A 20,595-nucleotide genomic window follows, 5' to 3' on the forward strand; every position below is an offset into this window, starting at 1 on the left:
TTCTTCTTCTTCTTCTTCTTCTTCTTCTTCTTCTTCTTCTTCTTCTTCTTCTTCTTTTTGCATTTACTTTCTTCTACCAGCAGATGCTGCTCTTGATGTCTAAGATGAAATTGCAGTTAATGGTTACTTTCATCATGATGCTGTAGGAAATAGGGAGTCAGAAATGAGCAGACTTATTTTTAGGAGAAGAAACGGTATGTGGGACGTTTGCGAACTGTTTATATGAACAAACACCCTGGTCTATCTAGGGCAGCCTTCCGCAACTTGTAGTCCAATAAATCTGATTGAGGAAGGCTGATCTAGGGACTAAAAGTGTACAGAAACCATCTTTTGGGCATGCACTAACATTTGGATGAGGAATTGCATGTGCAAATGGGTACCATGTATGACATTCTAGCTGTGGAGGCTAAGTGTGCACAGCTGGTAACCAAAGCAATAATATTGCCAGTCAGGTGTTTGGAAGAAGCAGGGCTGTGGTTGGAATGCGTTGCTGGTATTTTCCCCTCACCTCATGTTGTAGTTGGTTGCCCAGAAGCAGCTACAGAAGTATCATGGAAGTTTAATTATTGCAGACTGAAATTTGACCTAGTCTTCTTAAGATCTAAACTAAAGGAAGATGATTTTAACAAGTATATTTAACCATGTTTTGCTGCTTAAATCTTAGCACAGATAGATTTCCCACCTTTAATATTTCAATCAGATGCTCATTCGAATAAGGAAAGGCCCTTATTCTGTGTTCAATATGTTACCTATGGTTTGTACTCGAAATATGTGTCCTTACTATTCCAGAATTTCGGTGACACCCATATCGTCAAAAGTATACAGTGCTCACTTTCCACTCCACAAGGTGATAGAAAGCATGGGGAAGTAGGTTGCGTTCATGGGTGCCACCTCCAGCCCCTGTATATTCAGTGGGAGATGAGAATTGGGCTGTGTGTGCACAGAGGGATATGTGTGTAGCTCCTTTCACGTGATCAGGATCCCTGATCACACAGGGCCCCTGAGCGACGGAAGGGTCTATGCAGATACAACAGTAGGCACACAAAAGTTCCATGCTTGCCTTCCACTCAATGCGCAGAGATCAGGGCCAGACTGGATGGCATGATCCTCTTTTCTTCCGCACGTACAGAACAGTCAGTGAGCCCTAGAGATCCTCAAGGACAAATTTCAAACTGCATTCATTATTTCCTTGGAGTTTGACCCATGGCCTGAACAGTGTTGGTCTGCTGCAAGGTTCAGTGCCAGACTTATTCCAGGATTAGTTTCTAACACTGCTTTGGAGAATCTACACCTGGAAGCTTCAAAATTAACAACTAAGGCCTGGCATACACATGGTTAGTTTAATTTTTACAAAATAAATGTAATGGATAACTTGGCTAGGGCTTACATGCGTATATGCCTGTTGTGACATGATCTGATCTTGAGTCAGAATCCTAGCATCTGACGTGGTTGCAGGAGTAGAAGCAGAAGAAATGGGGTTGTTGTCTGCGGCTTTCCACTGACTCCAAAGGAAGAGATTTTATCTATGCCATCTCTTTAGTTGGTGTGATATTATGCTGTTGGGGGCTCAAGAAACCTCCAGTTGAACATGAAACGAAGCTCCATTCTTCCGTACCATGTCTTGATGCTGGCTAAATTATTCCCTTGCATTGGCATTGTCACACTGACTTAGTGGTGCTGTTATTATACCAGTTCTAATTCATGGTTCTCCTTCTGGCAGACTTTAGTAATCCTATCCCTGCTCAGCAGGCACAACTTAAGGATAGGGTCTCACTGTGAGGCTTTCATCATAAAATGACTAATGTCAGAACTGTTGGAAATGCCTAGATCTCTAGCCATACTTAAAGTTACTTCAGATGTTATTTAAAACACAGAGGCTGAATGCATAATTTACCTCTGTATTTGGGTTAAAAAAGACTTCTTTGGAAAGTGAATCTACATATGTAAAGTAAGTGTCACAGGCAAATTCTAGTCCTTCTTTCAGGCAAGACAAAAGATTTCTAACTACATGTCTTTATGCTAAAACCTTTTTGGCTAGGCTGGCTATGTGAAGAATTTTTCAAGAGTCAACAGCAAAAGAAATGAGCCAAGTTAGAATACTGGCTATTACAGAAATGTAACTTAATGATGCACAGTTGATTCTAAACTGAATGCCTCCCTTCCAAAGGATAAAAAAGCCACCTTCACCTACATCTGACACTTCTGATGTAGTCTTCCTTCTTAACCTGATGCATATGATCCAACTAACATTGTGAAGTCTCTCAACTTGCTCTCTGAAATTTCCCACGGAACTTGGAACTGTCTCCTTTTCAAGGACTGCTTGGCTTTTCTCCGAGTGCATTGGCCTTGCAATTTCAGCTGTGAATTCCAATATTTCCTGCATATCTGAAACAGGGCTGTATTATAGAAGGAGTGGGAGCAATCCTGCAATAGGAAAGCTCTAGAAATGGATGCAGCTAAATGTTATAGTGATTTGGTTGCACTTTTTATTAATCCTGAAAGTTACTGTATGATTACATGGTATAAGGGTTACTTTGCCCAGCACTCAGCCTGTTCCTCTTATGGGAGTTCCCTGTCATCTCTTCAAATCTCTCACATTCCTATGGAGTAGCTTTTCCTGGAATGGCCAAAGGCTCAGTATGACCTTTGACTATAGCAGGCTTTGTTCTGCTTAGTGCAAGATCTACTTGTGTGTGGTTTTTCTCCTTGTAAGGAATCATAGATTCTGTTGAAAGGAAAGATAAGTAGAAAGAAAATTCCAAAATCAAACCTCTTAATGAAATGACAAGAACCGTGAGTTGGATAAAGCATTTTTATTTACAGTACAATTTTATAAAAATAATTTTAATAATGTTAGTACAAAATCAATTTACAATATAATACAGCTGTACCATTTCAAGCAAGAAAACTGAAGTGATCCAAGTGCTATATTGATCTCCATTATAAATAGCCTCTTGGACAAGGCATTAGCTTTATTAAGGTGTACCTACCAGTAACAAGGAACAAAACCAGCAAATATTACTTTATGACACAAAGTTCATCAGCAAAATTCACATTCATAATATAAAATCAACAAAGAGGCCCCTAAGAGATGGGCTAAAATTAACTTGGTAGCTAGCTTTCAAGCTATTTGTTTGCATACATAGCCAAAATCTGTCTCCAGATTTCCAGTATGATTAAACCCAGGATCCAGCTTGATGGTGCCATTCCACCAGCAGGAGAGAGCCCAGTGGAAAGCAGTTCCCCTCCACCTCACAGCCTTTCCCAACATCTGCTTCGGAGGGTGGAGGGGCTCTCTGGAGCTGATTTGGGGGGCATGAAGCCATGAGGAGGGGATGGGGCACTCCAGTTGCATAAGTGGAACTCTTGTACAACTTCCACTTGTATGACACTGGATCCTACCCATACTGAGAGCAGCCTCTGCATTAAGAATAGTTATTCCAATATAATTCTTCAGTATGTTCAAAAATTCATTTTGATTATGATTTAACTATGTTTACTAAGACAATGTTGCATCCATGCTTCAGTGTAGAGCAGTATGTTTACAGTACTAACTCTTCATGAGAGATATTTAAGAGCAGGTCAGGCTGTCAAGATGGCGCATGGAAGCCACTGCTCCTGATTACTACTGTTCTGTACACCTCTGGCCGAGGTGCCACGCAGCGAGAGTGCTTCCAGGAGACTTAGCAGCTAGAGCCTCTTTTGTGGAGAACCGTCTTCCAGCCCTCCCTTGAAGTTGCTTGCCCATGTGCCCACCTCCTGGCAGCACCTTTCTACTTTTTGGCCACAGAAGAACAGAGAAATGGGGGTGAGGTGATGTAACTCCTCCAGTCGCCTGGAGCTTCTTTCCCCGTGGAACCTCATTCAAAGTCCGTGCATGCACTAGAGCTAACTGGAATCTCAAGAACTGGTCTGTTTTCTTCATGCCACTGCTTTTCTATTGTGATCTCCCTGTGGTAACTGTATTATTTTACCAGCCCTAAAAAAACAAATATTCAGGTTTCCTAGAGTCTGTGTGTTTGATGCGTTTATATAGAGTTTGAGAGCATTAGTTCAGGGCCCAAAAATGTACTGGGCTCCTCCGTGAGGCAGAACCTCTGTGACTCCCCACCCAACAACGTTGCCACGGCTGTTACATGAGTCTTGTCTCATTTGTCTTGTTACCTCATTATCACTGAGGACTCTGTTCCAAATATTAAAGTCAGTTATTTTTCCAGAAAAGGCTAAAGATTCGTTAAAACCACCTCCGACACAGCAGCCATTCTTTTCTTGGCCGATCTGCAGAATTCCTCCATCTGGAATGAAGTGGTTCTCAGCTATGGCTGAGGAAGCTGCCACTGCCTTTCCATTGATCCACAGTGATGTATTTCCATTAACCGCACTCCAGGTGCCACAAATGTGAGTCCACTGCCCAGAAGAGATTACATTCGTGGCAATTATCTTGTTGAGATCACTGCCTATAACAAGAACAACAGACTCGTAGCTCAGGTAAAGCTGGATTTCATAGGGGTTGTGCTTTGTCCCATAGGAGAACACAATTGTTTTGTCCAGCATTTCAGTCACCTTAACCCATGAGCAGGCAGTAAAGGACTGGAGCATCATTTCAGCTGTTGGATGAACACTCACAAAGATCTTTTTGGAACGCATTGGGAATAAAAGGGCAGTCTCGCAGCCTACAAAAAACAGAAATGAAATTACCAATTTATTAAGCAGATTGCAAAACAATTTGTTCACCTGGTTCTAGGTAGCTGCCAGTCCAGATGATTTGCCCTGTAGACTGGTATTGCTGCCTTTGACTGCCAGGGCTCTTCAGGGCCTGAGGCATACAAGCTCCCACACATCACTTGCTTGCTGACTTCTTTATTTTTTACTGGGGGAGGGGTGCTAGAGACCAGTGGATCACTTATACCTCCACCAATTCCTTTATACCCCATGAATTTCCTTCTGCCAATGATTGGTCCAGTCCAGTTCCATTGCACAAGGAGGACCCATGATTTATACAAGGGGGATTTAGTGCTTTCTAGGGGTAGCCCCAAAAGAAATAGAAATCCTGGTGTCTGGAAGGAAAGACTTCTTCACACTGTGTTGGTTGAACTCTGGAATTCACTTCACAGGATGCAGTGATGTCCACCTGTTTGGATGGCTATAAAAGGGGTTGGCTAAATTCATGGAGGATAAGGCAATGTATAGCTACTAGTTCTATGTATACTAATTGCTGGGGAACATGGGTAGGAGAATCCTGTTTCACTCATGTCCTGCCTGTGATTTTTCTGTGGGCGGCTGGTTGACAGCTGTGTGAACAGAATGCTGGACAGTGGTTTTATGCAAGGAGGCAGATTGGCAGAGCAGCCTTACATGAGCTTCACTGAACACCCCCTCGAGGGTCACTTCTGTCTGCACAGAAATCACTGCATCACTGTTGCACAACTGGTGGAGACCCTCGCACAGTGGAATTAGCCGGCCCAAAAGAGTCTACAGGGGCATAAGCACGCAGGATCTTGCCCCGTGTGTGTGCCAAGCACTTGACTAGGCAGCTGCATCCTTTTGCAAAGGAAACCCACGTTATCTGTAAATGTGTTTTTGCTAAGAGTTTGCTCTAATGTCTGCAGCACACTGGATATGAGTAAGTAATGCATTTGGTGTTAAGCAAAATATGTCCAGGATTAGCAACCAAGAGTTCAAATGCTGGGGATTCTACTGCTTTGTAGCTTTGGGCTTAGATTCTCAAATAATTACCTTCCAATGATTTCAGTAAAATGATTCCCATAGATTCCTATTCTATTGCAGCCTATCTCCATACAACTTTCATTGGCTTACACGTAAGTGCTTTACTTGTAACATATGCCATATATAAAAAGGTATGTCCATAACTTGATCTCTCATCACAATTTCCCATGGAACACTTTCTGCCTGCTTTAAAATATTTTGTTTTGAACAGAGATTGGGTGAAATGTCTATCTCTAGTGATTAATCTGTGATGGCTCATTTATATGTGCTTATCACCATTAATTATCATATCTCATTTTTTTCCTTTCAAGGAACTCGAGGCACTTTATCTCCCTCCTCTTAATTTTACCCTCACAACAACAATCCTGTGAGGTAGGTTGGGCCAAGAGTCAGTGACTGGCCCAGAGTCACCCAGTGAACTGCATGGCTGACCAGGAACTAGAGACCAGATCTCCAGGCAGCCCCGTTCTCTTGGCCACTACAGTGGCGCTAGTAAACAATGGACACACTTATATATGATATTAAATTCCAAGAACTTGGACCTACTGACACTCATAACACTATGGGGGAAAGTTTATCTGGGGTTTATTGTTGTCTAATATTCATGATCACTGGACATTGCATTCTTTGTTCCTAGATCTAAAGAGCTAAAACAAATCTTGAAATCACAAGTGTGATAATTAAAGAGTATTTCTATCTTGCCTTTTTGGAGCATTCATATGCTGTGAGCTTTAAGTGTATATAAACATTTTCTGACCCCTGAAAAGTGGGTTATGAGGTCATGATTCTGCAGGGATAGTTCTTCAGAGAGCAAAGAGTTCTGTGTAGCAACATGGCTTTTTAATTAGCTGGCTTTCTAACTTTATTATCAAGGGGTAAGTGAAATTAAAACCAGCTTCATAGGGTACCAGCAACGATGTGATCAGAAAAGCCCTTAAGAGGCAATCTGGCAAGAATCCAGGAGATGTGAGAAATCAAAACCAGTTGCTGAAAACTCTTTCTGAAAAGATTTCCAGAGGGAGCTACAAGGTATTTCAAAAATTTACTCTTCTTGTTCTTAACCAAATTACAACATATGGGACCAAATTTGGCCTTAGTTAGGCTAAATTAAGACAATGTCCTATGAATTCAGTGGAGTTATTCTGAACTTAACACTGACTTCAGTTGGGGAAAGATGCAGAGAATAATCCAGTCAAAGCTAAGCATTTTTATGTCCTATAAATTCAGGTGGGTTGATTCAAAGACTGGATGACATGTTTTAGCCAACATGTGGTGGCAGCTGAAAACAGCAATCCAGCATCCCCTTTCTATTCTCTCCCCTATAATATCTAGTAATGCAAAGCATGTATGACATCATTACATTGTGAGTTTCCCCATCTCTCTAGCAGCAGCCAATGAAATGGCGCAGGGATTAGGAAACTTGCAACACAATGATGCATCCCATCTGATATTTTGCATTACTAAATGCTGCAAGAGAAAGGGGAAGATGAATCGCTGAGTTGCTGCTGTATGTTTAATTGTGGCATAATTCTTCCATTGAAATCAAGAGGAGTTAAAAGTACTTCCACTTGACTGCCTCATGCCTTCATGATCATTAATCTAGTTAAAATGTTGCACAAATAAACTGTTTCCTATTTACATTGAGAGTATGAGTGCTAAAGTTTTTATGGAAGTATTAATTTGATGCATCCACTTCCAGTAAGGCAGAAGGTTAATTAAGAAAACACAAACTGTTACTAGTAATTCTCTCCTGTGCCTATTAAAATAATCAAGCATCACAAACTTTTTTTAGGCTTTAAAAATTGATGTAGGGTCCTCCAAAACAGAGTTACACCTGCAAAAGTGCCTTTCTAACTACTAGATTTTAATTTGGCCTAATACCTTGATAATTAATGAGTACCCATCATTCTTTCATTATTTGTGTCACAGGGCATTTTCTCCATCTGCTTATCCAACCATAGTGCATATATAGGTCCCCATTCTGTTTTAATTAAAATAATAATTGCCATCAATTTTGAAGAGACCACATTAAAAATGACTATACACTGGTGAAATTTAGGATGTTCAATGATACAGTTTTAGGTGTTGATTGTAGTTCTTACAAAGTCTCTGGTGAACTAAAAAAGTCTATTCTTGCACTGCTGTTTCCCATCAATGTACATGAGAAGTATCTGTGCCACCTCTGTGCTCTGTGTTTGATGCATAACACATCAAATGGGTTGTTCAACCATCTGTTTTTATCTCAGCTGTACTATATTTCAACAAAATAAGAGCAAGGTGTATGTTTCGATTTCTCAGGCAGCTGTTGCTTGGTAATATGATAGCTAATGCCAACCAAAAACCCCATATGCTTGGACCCTTAATGCCAAAGGTAGCAGGATCCCCGGAACTGATGCAATAGCTCCCTTGTGTGGTCATTTCTAAAAGAACAGTGCCATTCTTTCTCTCCTATACTAATATTTCTACTACCTTGCTATTTCTTAATGGAATGCTTCTTGGCTTAGTTGAGTTCAGTGTCACATATAGCAGCTCCAAAAGGTCCTAGATGGTCTGTACATCCAGATGGGAATAATTTTGAAAGCTGTTCCATGTAAACAGCTATTTTATTTATCTTAACATGATTCATGACATACATATGGGAGGCTGATAGTCGTTAGATACAAAGGACTTGAATGGTCTGGTATTTCAAAGGAAGGTTGGAGGGAAAACTTTGTAAGGTATCACTATGCAGCTGAACAGCAAGAGGTGAAAGCTAGTCCGCCTTCCTGAGCCCCTGTGGAGAATCTATTTATGCCCTGAAGCATGAGAATTGATGAATAGCCTGTTGACATAATCAATGAGCTCACAAGGTCAAATTTTGTTCAGAAGTAGCCTCTGAGGAATGCTGTGCAGGAGGCAGCAGGTTATTCAGCGAGAGGAAGAAAAGAAAGGGCTGCACATGGAACAGAATAGTTTTAGTGAATTCTTGCTGCTGTTACTGTTTTTACAAAGTACCTTTAAGGAAGGAAGTCTGCAGCTGTGAACTAGCGTGCACAAAGACATTAGGGCCTTGCAAATACATTAACTTTGCTTGTGGATCAGCTTAGGAGTCTTTTTGTTATCCAGACAGGCACTGGTGTTGCCTTCAGTACCATCTAATATAATCCTAGTCATACTACCTTAATGGAAGTTGTACATAATGTAGATTTTTTTCTGCTGTGTGTTCAAGTTCTTTGGCTCTCCTACTGTATAAGCATCCATTAAAGGCAGTCTGCTCCCACACAGTATGGACTTTCTCAAGTGTCAGTGACACTTTCCATTTTATAATCAAGGCATTGGATGAGGCATTTTAGCAGAGTTGTTTGATGTGTGTGCGTATAGGAAGGGAGGTGAAAAGTTTTACTAACATTGCCAATAGGATGCAACTTACCAACTGGCAGCCCGTGCTGTGTGGTCCTCTTCTGGGATTCTTTCAGCTCTGCTTTTGTGTCCTGTAGCTCTTGCCACAGTGACTTCAGAATGAAATCATCCCCACTTGCCGGATAGCTGATTGTGTCTTTTTGCGACAAAACCCTCTGCTGAGCTTCCGCGTCGGCTCTCCTCTGCCAAGCGTGCTCCAAGTGGCCGAGTCTGTGGGACACGTTTTGGCTCAGCTGCAGAATCTCTCCAAGAATCTTTCCTTGCGCGGATTCATGAAGCTTCCCCAAAAGCTGCTCAGTCTCTCTGTTGTTCTTTGCCAGCATCTGGTCCATTTGGCTTGAGAAATGGGAGGTAGTATTCTCAATGTATGTGCTGCACATGCCAGCAAACTTTTCCACAAACTGGAGCATTTCCCCTCTCAGCGTCTGCAGCTCCACCTTAAGGATTTCATCGAGGGACTGAAGCAGCATGTTCTCTTTCATCTGGGAGTTCTCCAGCATAATGAAGAGTTTGTCCCATTCTGTGTGTTCTCGCTGACAGTCACATGAAATAGCTAGAGAGTAGAATGCACAACAGCTGTTACACTACTTTTCTGGTCTTGATTATATTTCCTTAAGCAAAGGTGTTTAAAGAAACATGTATCCCCTGATTCTCCGCATTTTCCAAAGCTAGCACTGCTATTTTCCCCCAGAGAGAGAAGGGCAATGCTTTGTTCAAACAGGGTTGGTATTTTGCCCTAATGGATCTAGAGGAAATTGCTGAAGGAGCTGCCTGTCTTTTTTTTTTTTTACTCTTGTTAAAAGACAGTCTTAAAACTGAATGCTATTTTTGTGTTTGCTGGCTGCAGCTATTATGACACTGAAAGCATAAGAAACATGAACTCTGCATACTCTTTCTTTTGATGTTACAGAAATAGCTAGCTCGTAACTAAAAACTAGAAGTAGACAAAACTCCCACCCCTACTTACTTTCTTCTGTTGCAGGAATGACACTTTCTACTTCATTGTCAAAATTCAGGAAAAAAAGGTCGTCATAATCATCCTGGTTCTGAGCAGATGAGAAAGACCAGAGAGCAAAAAATAGGATCACAAAGGAAAACATGTTTTAACAGAATTATCCTGCTGCCTCCTTAAAAGTCTCAGTGTCTTCCTGAATGAAAGGTCTCTAGTAAGACTGGAGCAGAGATGATTCTATGAGAGGGAGTCGCAGAAAGCCCTTAAATAATACTGTGAGGGTGCTGAAATTGAATGAATGAGTAATGCTAGTGCTGTGTAATAGGAGTGCTTCTGGTTATTATTATTTTTTTTGGATAGGAGATGTGAGGAGGGAAAGGCATGGAGTTTGCACAATCCTAAACCTTAAACATTTGAAATGTGGGTGGATTAGTGAGTGTAAAGGGAGAAACAATGGAAAAACTGTTCTTGCAAAATTGCAATCCCCCCCCCACCCCTGGGATTAGATTTTCTCTCTCATGCGTTGTTCTGAAAGATGAAAAGCAAGGGAAATACATTGTGAATTTTTGAAATTACAGAAGCATTTCAAGAGCTGTTCTGGTATAATTTCAAAGTATGTTCCAGACTCACAACACATTTGTTGTATTAACATGTCGTTTCCCCAACAGAATGTTCTTGTTTAGAAAAATGTGATGTTTTATACCATTATATGTCATTATGGCTGCTAATTACTTTGCCAGGTTGTTTTATAGGTTTGCAAAGGTTCTCCTTTTCCTCAGGACTAAAAGGGGAGGAAAATATGCAAATATCACCCGTGGGGCATATTTTCCAACCACTTAGACTAGTAATCAGCTGACCAGCAAATTGCGAGGTGCTTATGTGGAGGGGGTCTGGAGAGGTTGGTGGCTTACAATGTGCCAGATGTTGGACATATCCCCACCCCCTGTTGCCATGCAGTATCTTTTTTGGTGTGCTGATATCAGCTCTGCAGGAGATCTTCCCAACAAAACCAGTCTCTGGGCATGGAAACTGGTTCTTTGTTCAGAATGGTAGCTCTTTCTACATGCATAAGAACCCTACCAGATAGTGCATTACAGTAAAGTGTGTGTGTCTGTGTGTCTGTCTGTCTGTGTGTCTGTCTCTCTGTATGTAGTCCTATAGAGCATTGCAATTTTGCAAGAAAACAACCCTTCCCATTTTACAGATGGGGCACAGAGGCTTGACTTGCTGAAGGGCACTCCCTTCATGCCTGGTTAAATAAGAATGTGAAGAACAGAGATTAAAATGTATGATTAAAGTTAATGTTTCTTCCAGTTGAACATTTCATGGGTAAACAGAAAGGTGATTAAAGAGTGGGAATAACTTATAATAGCTTGCTTTAACTGATATTTAGTCATCTGGACTATATCCACGTGTACTAGTGCAGTGTACTTAAATATTTTTTCTGCATGTTCTTTGAGAATCAGGGTATTCCAGAAAGAATCAGAGTACAAAGACCAAACAGGAATTTATTTCCTCTTCAATTACTACCTATAGTTCTAAAGCTGGAGCTAGATGTGAGAAGACTTGTATGGTTACCCCAAGTCTAACTCTTACTTCTCACCCAATAATATTTAAAGAAAACAACATATGTGTTACAATGCCAATGCGCTGAAATTTTACCAACGCTATGAGCAATGGCCAATAAAATGAAGGGAAAAATCACTGTGTAGTGTTGTCATGTTACTAAACATCTCTAGAAGCAGAAAGGGTACAAGAAGACATGGAATTAATGATTTTGAATAATAGCTATGTAACTCCTGTCACGCCCAGCTTTGATCAGTCCTGAGTATTTAAAGCAGAGATCTGTCTGTCCGGCATTGATGCAACTGCTGGAACAAAAATGCTGGGAGGCCGTTTTTTTTCCTGGAGATGGTGGGTACAGGAGCTTTGAGAAATTCCGATGTGAGTGCTGCTTATGAGAGTAGGCATGGTGGCAGGAGGGCTGTTTTCAGAAAGAACAGGTTTGCTTTAGCTGGCGACACAATGGCAATAACCACCAAGTGGGCAGCATTCTTTGTTAGTAGCAGGAGGGCCGAATGAGAAAAAAATTACATCATGGCATAGGGGCATTGTTGTTATCACATCTCTAGTCTACATATTTCCTCTTGCAAGGAACATATGGTGATTTCAGTGGTTTTCCTCCTCTCCATTTTATCCTCACAACAACCCTGTGAATGAGGCTTGGCTGGGAGCCCGTGACTATCCCAAAGTCACACCAGGAGCTTCATAACCAAGTGGAGAATAGGACCCAAGCCTCCTGAATCCTAGTCCGTTGCTCTAACCACGCTGGCTCTCTTGGAAAGAGGGCTGCTTCCACTAAGGAGCTGCCGTCTTTTTCCTGCACAATGATCAAGACAACAGCACAATAGGAATATGTTGCATCTTTTCCAGGTTTTCTTCAGCCCCATTTTGATAGTGCCCAGTGGGAGCCATATTTCCTCACCCCTCAGTGCAGCAGCTTTTACCTTCGAAAGAAATGTTCTACGAAGTAGCCATGGAAGTACTCTATGTACTCCCCAACCCAAACTGAAATGGCTCCCCCATCGCTCCATCCTTTTATAGGTATATCTTTCATCTGGCACTCCATTTTACCCCAATGAATGGGATGGGATGGCTTTCACCCATCAGTTGAAACTGCTGAAAGTTCTGCTTTGTGGAGATTGGAGCAAGCCTGGCCGTTTTCTTTGAAATCAAAATAATGGCTGCAGAAAGGCCTTTTTTATCAGGTTGGTGGCAAGAAAAACTCCTCCTTTTTACATCCCATACATTTTACATAGGTTGCAAATGGGGTAAAAGTTGACTTCCAGTAGACTGGACAGGAAGGCCTGGAGGAATGTTGTCCATGGGATTGCGATGCGTTGGACACAACTTTGCAACTAGCAACAACAACAGAGTGGATTTTGCTAAGAATATTCAGATTCTTGATTATAGTCACAGACCAGCAACTTTGCTAAGAATATAACATACATGAATTGTCTCAAGATAGATTATTTCTACTGAGACGGAAAGTTTCTAGGAAAGTGCAGTGAAAGGAAAATACATGCAGCTCCTATCCATTTTGAAGAGCCTAAACCTAAAACAAACCCTGTTTCGATGTGCATTTCTGAGGAAGAAAACATGAAGCAGGGCTGCCCATTGTTAAGGGCAGCCTGCATAAGCATAGCAAGATCTCTCTCTGGACTTCTACTGAACACAGGAGTTTGTACAATACAGTTTGGAGATCAGGGGTGTGTGCAATTTCTTTTGGGGCCCATGACACAGTCCTGCAGCACTTGAATCGTGTGGCTCCTACATATGACATAAAAGGGTCATTGGTTCCAAAAGATGTAGCAGCTGTCTGCAATGTTTGGGACTAGCTTGCTTTTTAATTATGTTTTCATAGTTCTCTCATGTTGTCATATTTCAAGAATGTTATCCAGGTGACTGCTTTGCAAAAATCTTTACCATTACTGAGAGCATCATCTTGCCAGAACACACAGGGTGTGAAACTGAAAGCCAGCGGTGGTAGTATGCTGAGCCAACAACAGGGTAAAAGGTGTTCATAGGAAAGTAACTTTTATGTAGTGCCGTCAACAGCAACTGTGCAAAGGATAGACTGGCAGGCAGGAGATGCTTCCGTTTTCTGCTCATAACTCATCAGCCAAATATTTTTCTCTGTGGAATGACCTGTTAGCTAACTTTTACCTCACACCTTTTAATTCACAAGAACCCATCAGTTTTCTGAGCTTCATATGAAAAGGCACCTCTGGATTTAAGAATGAACATCTGTTCACATGCTGTATAAGAAGTGGAACTGGAAATCCCAGGCTGATGCTCACTTTTTTTCTATCAGTAGAAAATATGAAATACATCACTAGTTCTAAATCGCTATGGAGGCTTAACAAACATGGGTGAATAACGATAATGTCAGGTCTCTAGTCCCAGGTGTCCCTCTGTACTACAGAGAAGACTTAAAGATACCTTATTTGGATGTTTCAAGAACGGATGGACTTGCTGGAAGAGGCTTGGCAGGCAGAGGTGTGGAGATCCTCCATCAAAGACTAATATATAGGAATGCTTAGCTCCACTGTCTGGCCAGGGCTCCATCTTTCTTCATCAGAAGCATCCTGTCTCTGGCCCAGGTCAATGTCAGCAGTGTGGTGCAAGAACAGACTTGATAGCCATCAGATCTATGAGTCAGTCTTTCCCGGTCTCTTGCTGCCTCAAACATTCCTAAACTACAGAGTTGGTGATGCCATTTCATTCCATTGTGAGGGACACATCCATCTTGGAAGAAGACAAGGGTGAGGGGTTGCTACTTAGGATCGTTTATAGGATTGCTTGACAGAAATGTGTTTAATGCGTGATTCATTTCAACGTGTTTGGTTTTATTCCAAGATGCCTTATAACATCCTTAAATAAAAATGAATAGCATATTAAGTGTTTTCAAACTGATGCAAAATATACAGTTTGGTCTATAACATCTGAAAATGTGCAGATGTAGTGTGTCATGTGTGAGACATTTAAATGACAATTAGGAAGGCCTTCTGGATCAGATTAAAGATTTAGCTAGTCCAAAATCCTGTTTCCAACAGTAGCCAGCCAGATTCTTCTGGAAAACCCACAGAGCAGTGACTGCTGCCCAGTATTCATCCCCACAGCAACTGATATTTAGAAGCATATTATTTTCTCTTGACTATGGAGGCAGCATTTAAATATCCTCCAAAGTATATGGTATTTAATTGAAATAATCGAATGGATATGCAGTATCAGAGTCTTGTGAGAAGGTACAACTTTAAGAGTATTATTAGCTGCCAAATGCCATTCCCCATAGAGGAATCTAGCATCAATGCACCTTTCCTAGTTGGACGTCCTTCCTTATTATTAAAAAGGAAGGAAGATATTTCTAAATTTATGTTCTTGGCACCAGAGCTGCTGTATTGTGTTTCATGCACAAAGAGCAAGGTAAGGGCAAGACTGATAACAGTGAGAGACTGATCATTTATTAACTACTATAATAGGTATAGTCCAGGTGAATTAGTAACTCTGGGTCTACTAAATATGAGATAAATACATGTACTGGAACCTTATTGAGGATGATTATAAATGCTGTAGATTGTATGGAAAGAAACAAAAGCAATGAGGAACAAATCTGCTGCTTGAACCTGCTTGCTTGGGTGCCACAAGGCACTAAACATATTCTTGGCTTGCCAGATAAATCTTGTAACTGAGAGGCACCCCTGCAAGAGTGAAGGAGAAAGTACTATTTTTCAGGATGCCTCTCAAAATAGTGTATGGAATAAAATGATCAAGTTAGTATCACTTTAATGAAAAATGGACATTTCTGCCAGGGTTCCCAGATCTGTAGCCTTAATCCAATTGTCAATGAGTTCCAGAATGTATACCAGGAAAAAAACTGAGAATATATATTATCAGAATGGGACATTAATATCAAAGATGCACAATGCAGGGTAGTAAATAGTCAGTTTAAGGATTTCTTGTGGAAAAGATTTTATTAGGTAAAAATGACAGCAAGCATAAAGGTGGGCATTTTATTGAAAATAACCCGAGTTTTGTTCTGTGCTGATGCAAGCAGACTTTGAATTCGTTTTGGAAGCGCTGAACCATATATATATGGCGTTCCAGATGCTGATTGCTGGGAGGCAGGATGTAGGTTATATTTTCACTAAGCAGCTTGAAGCTTTGCTATCATGCAACTGAGTGACCTGGTTGGCTTCCATGTTCAGACAATAAATGAATGAATTAAAATGAAAGCAAGTATAGCAGGCCAGAATGCACTTCTTTTTTTTTTTTTTTTTTGCTGGAAAGTGAATCCATAGAGGCTTTCAACATGTTTTAGAAGATTTAGAGAGTGAAACCATGTAGTATAGTGATAGTCAGATGTTTTCCATATGTTGTCAGCATGAAACTTCAATCACTCTAGGACTGGCTTGTACAATGTTTCATGTTATAGATTTTTCTGTGAGGCCTGGCTTCAAATTAAATTGTGCACGCACATCTTCAAACACTCTCAAAAGTGTGTGAGAACATTTTGTCCTGGTTGTTATCTTTCATTTTCCATGCTTGACCAGTTCCCCATTCCCCTGAAATTGCATCCTAACTAGTTGTATTTCAATTTACCTTTATGCTAATTATATACTTTTGAAATCCAAGTATTGTTTCCAGATTTCTATTTAAGACAGGTTTTGTAAATCCAAGGTAGTTAAAATGCAATGACTGGTCTTCCTTTCCATGCTCATTAACAGTCATTCTTGCAGTGTGGTTTAGTGCTCAATTAAATATCCAAATTTTTGAAAATTCAAGCTGCTTTTCTTTATACACAAGCCATGTTGCCTCACTTAGTTGCATTCCACATTAGAAAATGTTTTGATTTCTTGGTGCAGTATATATTCTTTTCTTGTCTCATATGTTTCAGCACAAATGTTAGTTCCCAGAACTGATGGGTAATAAGATCCTGATTTGTATTGCTTTATGTTTTCAGCTTGAATGTTCCAAAGAGAAAGATGATGTTCAGGTAAATACTGCAGCCTACTTTTTATTATTCCCATTTTCTTAACAGGCAATTCCATGCTGCTGCGTGTGCTTCCCTCTCTGTATGAAAAGCAAATGCAGCCAATTAACAACCGCTTGAGAGAACTAGTAGCACCAATGTCTCACCTGGAACAAGCAGAACAGCATCACCTCTTAAGGCTTCTGCTAACAGTTGCAAAGAAAAAACAGCCAAAGGTAGCACTCTTTAATTTCATATGCTGTTTATGCACTTGTCTGAATGCAGGAGGATTTAAGTGGCATAGTGCAGGGGGTCACCCAATTTTCCAGGTCAGGCTTCATTGGGTGCTGGGTGACCTACTGGGGGTCACATGCCTGAAGAGGGAGTGTCCAGAGCTCCGAGAGAGCATGTGCAAGGATAAGCAAATAGGCTTGCAGCCCCCACTCTTTCTCTCTTTCACACACACACACACACACACACACCCCTCTCTCAGTGTCCAACTTTTATGGAAAACATGGCATTATGGAAAACATGGCTGCCAGAGGATCTGCGAAAGGATGTTCTGACTTCTGCCCTAAGCAGGCTGCAAGCAAAGAACCCTTGGAGAGCACTGCTAGTGTGCCTTTTCAGAGCTTCGCAGCAACAGTGGCAAGACTGGGCTAGATCAGGAGGTCTGGGAAATAAACCACTTGGGGATTCAGGAGGGAGCGCAGATAGTTGGGCTGCAGTAAAGGTTTTCAGGAGGTGCAGGCGGCCCACAGGACACTGGTGGTGCAACCCTGGTGTATGATGACAGGCATACCAGCCCTGTGGTGCCCCGGCCATGCGCTCCTGTGCAGCAGCCCTCAGTCACCAGCCTCCCTTCATTGAGCATCGAAGTCTTAAAGGGCATTCTACTTCGATTCTCCTGAACATGAGTAGAACTCTCTGCGCAATCAGTATATGATCAAGCCGCATCTCTGGTTGTAAGGAGAGTTCTGTTAAAGTTCACATGAACATGAGTAGATCACCCTTTCAGACCTTAGTGTTCATCACAGCCAGCCACAGATCCTTACCCTGTTTTAAACTCTCACACATTCAGAGGTCAAAGGTATCGGTAGTTTTGATGCATGTTCAGATACATTCTTACCTCTAACTGCATTGATTGCCCCAGTTGATGTGCTGTCGGTTCCCTGGATTGTCAGGAGGATTTGATACCATTGATCGTTATGGCTTTCCGGGATGTTGTCAACAGAATGGGATTGGTAGTGCTGTAAAGAACAGGCTCCACTGATTCCAGGGAGAGAGGGCCTCCTTAATAGAAGCATTCCCTTTAATTAATGGCCTGTGTGACTATATAGGGGACCATCTTGTCCACCCCCCCCCCCCCGCCCTGGTACCTAATATCTACATTAAATTGTTGGGTGCAGTCATTGAGGGATATGGGCTGTGGAGCCATTGTTTATTTTTTTATTTTTTATTTTTCGATTAATATCCTGCCTTTTTCCTACAAAGGGCTCAAGGCAGCTTACATCATTCTCTTCCTCCATCTTGTCCCCACAACAACAATCCTGTGAGGTATGTTGGGCTGAGAGTCTGTGACTGGTCCAAAGTCACCCAGTTGGCTCCATGGCTGAGCGGGGACTAGAACCCAGACCCTCTGAGTCCCAGTCCCATGCTCTTAACCACTACACCACACTGGCTCTCAGTGTTCTTGTTGTGTGAGTGATGCACACACTGTCTGTCATGTTAATCTATCTGGGGGAGGGCATAGAAGCATTGCTTACTGGAAGCTAGATGGAAAAAACCACATGAAACCAAATCCTGACAAAACAGAAGTATTAACTCAGAATTAGGTATGCAACCTATTCTGTATGTGGTTTCATTCCTTCTGAAAGAGGGATTCATTGTTTGGGGGATATTCCTCAGTCTGCCACTCTTGCTAAATGTGCAGGTGTTGGTTATAAGGAACTCCTTTATTCAGCTTTGGCTTCTTCACTAGCTATGACTGTTCCGGGCAAAGGCAGATCTTCTCACAATGATTCATGCCTCAGTGACTCTGAGATCTGACAGTTGCAGTGTACTCTGCAAAAGTTTGCCCATGAAAAGCATGCACTTGGCTCAAAATAATGGGGAAGTGACTTAAGTACCTGGGGGAAGCTAGAGCACTTCTCTTTATCATGACACAATGATTTTGGTTTGTTTCCAGCTTCAATGCAATGTGTTGGTAGTAAGCCCTAAGCAACTGGGGGTTGGATCCCTTTACAATCACCTTTTTCCATATATTTCTCCCTGTTTCGATTGTCATCTTGGGCTACTTCACATCCTTGAAGCTAGGTGGGCAGCTAAGAAGAGCCTTCTTGGTTGTTGCACCCTACAGAGATTCATCAGGCCTTACCCAATACTTTATTCTTTTAGGCATTCTTTTAGTACATAAAACCATAACTAAGAGACATTTGGTTTCTTTTTAAAGTCCTTGAGTGTTTTTAAAGATCTTTTGAACCACTGAACTGCTGTTTTTACTACTTTATTGCTACTGTTGTCTATTTATTCAGACTTTTAAGTTTTAAATATTATTGATCTGGGTTTGTTTGTCACCTTGTTCCGTTGATAAATAGCTAACAATATAAACTTTTCAAACTAAAATCAATCTAATGCAGTGCCTATGGTTAGCTTTTCAAAAGGTGCCCCTTCACCCTTAAATATTTCGTTACACTTTGCTGAGTTCAAGAACAGTTCAGAGATTAGGCACAGAGAAGGAGAAAAGAGAATTAGCATTTGGGCTAATTTAGCATGCCGGACATTTTATGTTAATACACTCTCAAACTTAGTAAGTCCTGGCATACTTCAAGTGTTCATGTAGCCTTTCATATGCCCTCTCTCTAATGCAGGAGGGCATGATGAGAATACGGCACAGCCCTTGGACCAAATTCCATTTCAGAGATGTTCCTCAATAAAACAAGATGATTTTATGAAAATATGGCATCCACTATTTGTCTGTGATAGGAACTCAAACAGTACAGAAGACCAAGTGGGAAATTGGCTGAAATGCTGGTCAGCTTAAGCTTTGGAAGCTATTGTGTGAATAATAGGATGAATATTGGATTGCATTGTAATATAAACAGTAGAGGGCAGGGCTCCTTCCCTTCATGAGATGGACAAATTTGCCTTGAAGAATCAGGGCCATGGAAGCCTAAGATCAATGGCATGATCCTACTTTTTTGTTACCCACACTACACAAGGATAAAGGTAAAGGTTTCCCCTTGACGTTAAGTCCAGTCATGCCTGACTCTAGGGGGCGGTTCTCATCTCTGTTTCCTAGCCGAGGGAGCCAGCGTTTGTCCACAGACAGTCTCCGTGGTCATGTGGCCGGCATGACTAAACACCGAAGTGCACGGAACGCTGTTACCTGCCCACTGAAGTAGTACCTTTTTATCTACTTGCATTTGCATGCTTTCGAACTACAAGGTTGGCAGGAACTGGGACGGAGCAACGGGAACTCACCCCATTGTGCAGATTCGAACCGGCAACCTTTCAATCAACCGGCCCAGCAGCACAGTGGTTTAAACCACTGTGCCACCTGCAGTCCCTAAATGTTCTCTGTCAGAATGCTTACTGCTGCCTTCAGCAAAGGCAGCCCAAATATCCATGTTCATTTGTAAACGACATCTAAAGACCACCTGTTCAAAAACTGAAAGCTTCATTAAGTCCTCCATCCATTGTGTTATCACAGGTGACTGTGTACCCATCTAGGATTGTAGTATTAGCGTTTTGGCTGTCATGAAGTTGTAGAAAATCCATTTGTGTTTGTCTTGTATTGAATTCCATGAGATAAGAAGAATATGTAGAGCATTAATTATGGAAGAACTTTCCATCACAAAATTTATTTGAATTATTATCTTCTCTCAAGAGAAAGCAGTCATTAGGCGTTGCTAGAAAAAATGAATGCGGGAAGATTGGCCATCTTAATTAAAACATTATCAAAAATGGTTGTGGCATCCCGTAT

At 41.4% G+C, this 20,595-nt stretch overlaps 2 protein-coding genes across 6 annotated transcripts in view; one reads left to right on the forward strand and one right to left on the reverse strand.

Moving 5' to 3' along the window:
* Positions 1-20,595, forward strand: part of VEPH1 (ventricular zone expressed PH domain containing 1) — a 154,117-nt gene that overhangs the window by 39,046 nt on the left and 94,476 nt on the right. For all 5 annotated transcript variants that reach the window (XM_044434633.1, XM_044434634.1, XM_044434636.1 and 2 more), the window contains one exon: positions 16,680-16,846. In XM_044434633.1, coding sequence (XP_044290568.1) covers positions 16,680-16,846 — 167 coding nt within the window. The remainder of the gene's footprint in view (positions 1-16,679; positions 16,847-20,595) is intronic.
* On the reverse strand, positions 2,795-10,311 carry PTX3 (pentraxin 3). Its single transcript, XM_044434638.1, has 3 exons — positions 10,094-10,311; positions 9,137-9,679; positions 2,795-4,673 (listed from the first exon to the last, which is right to left on the reverse strand). The coding sequence occupies exons 1-3, from the start codon at positions 10,224-10,226 to the stop codon at positions 4,054-4,056; spliced, it is 1,296 nt and encodes a 431-aa protein (XP_044290573.1). The 5' UTR covers positions 10,227-10,311; the 3' UTR covers positions 2,795-4,053.

The sequence above is a fragment of the Varanus komodoensis genome, unplaced genomic scaffold, assembly GCF_004798865.1.
Source record: "Varanus komodoensis strain SLA01 unplaced genomic scaffold, ASM479886v1 scaffold28, whole genome shotgun sequence".
NCBI classification, from domain to species: domain Eukaryota; kingdom Metazoa; phylum Chordata; class Lepidosauria; order Squamata; family Varanidae; genus Varanus; species Varanus komodoensis.

Bases quoted from the DNA above. Each gene is read 5' to 3' on its own strand.
- PTX3 (XM_044434638.1), bottom strand. From the start codon at position 10,226: ATGTTTTCCTTTGTGATCCTATTTTTTGCTCTCTGGTCTTTCTCATCT. The intron at 9,680-10,093 runs GTAAGTAGGGGT...TCTACTCTCTAG, and splicing joins CATTCCTGCAACAGAAGAAA to CTATTTCATGTGACTGTCAG. The intron at 4,674-9,136 runs GTAAGTTGCATC...TGTTTTTTGTAG, and splicing joins ACAGCACGGGCTGCCAGTTG to GCTGCGAGACTGCCCTTTTA.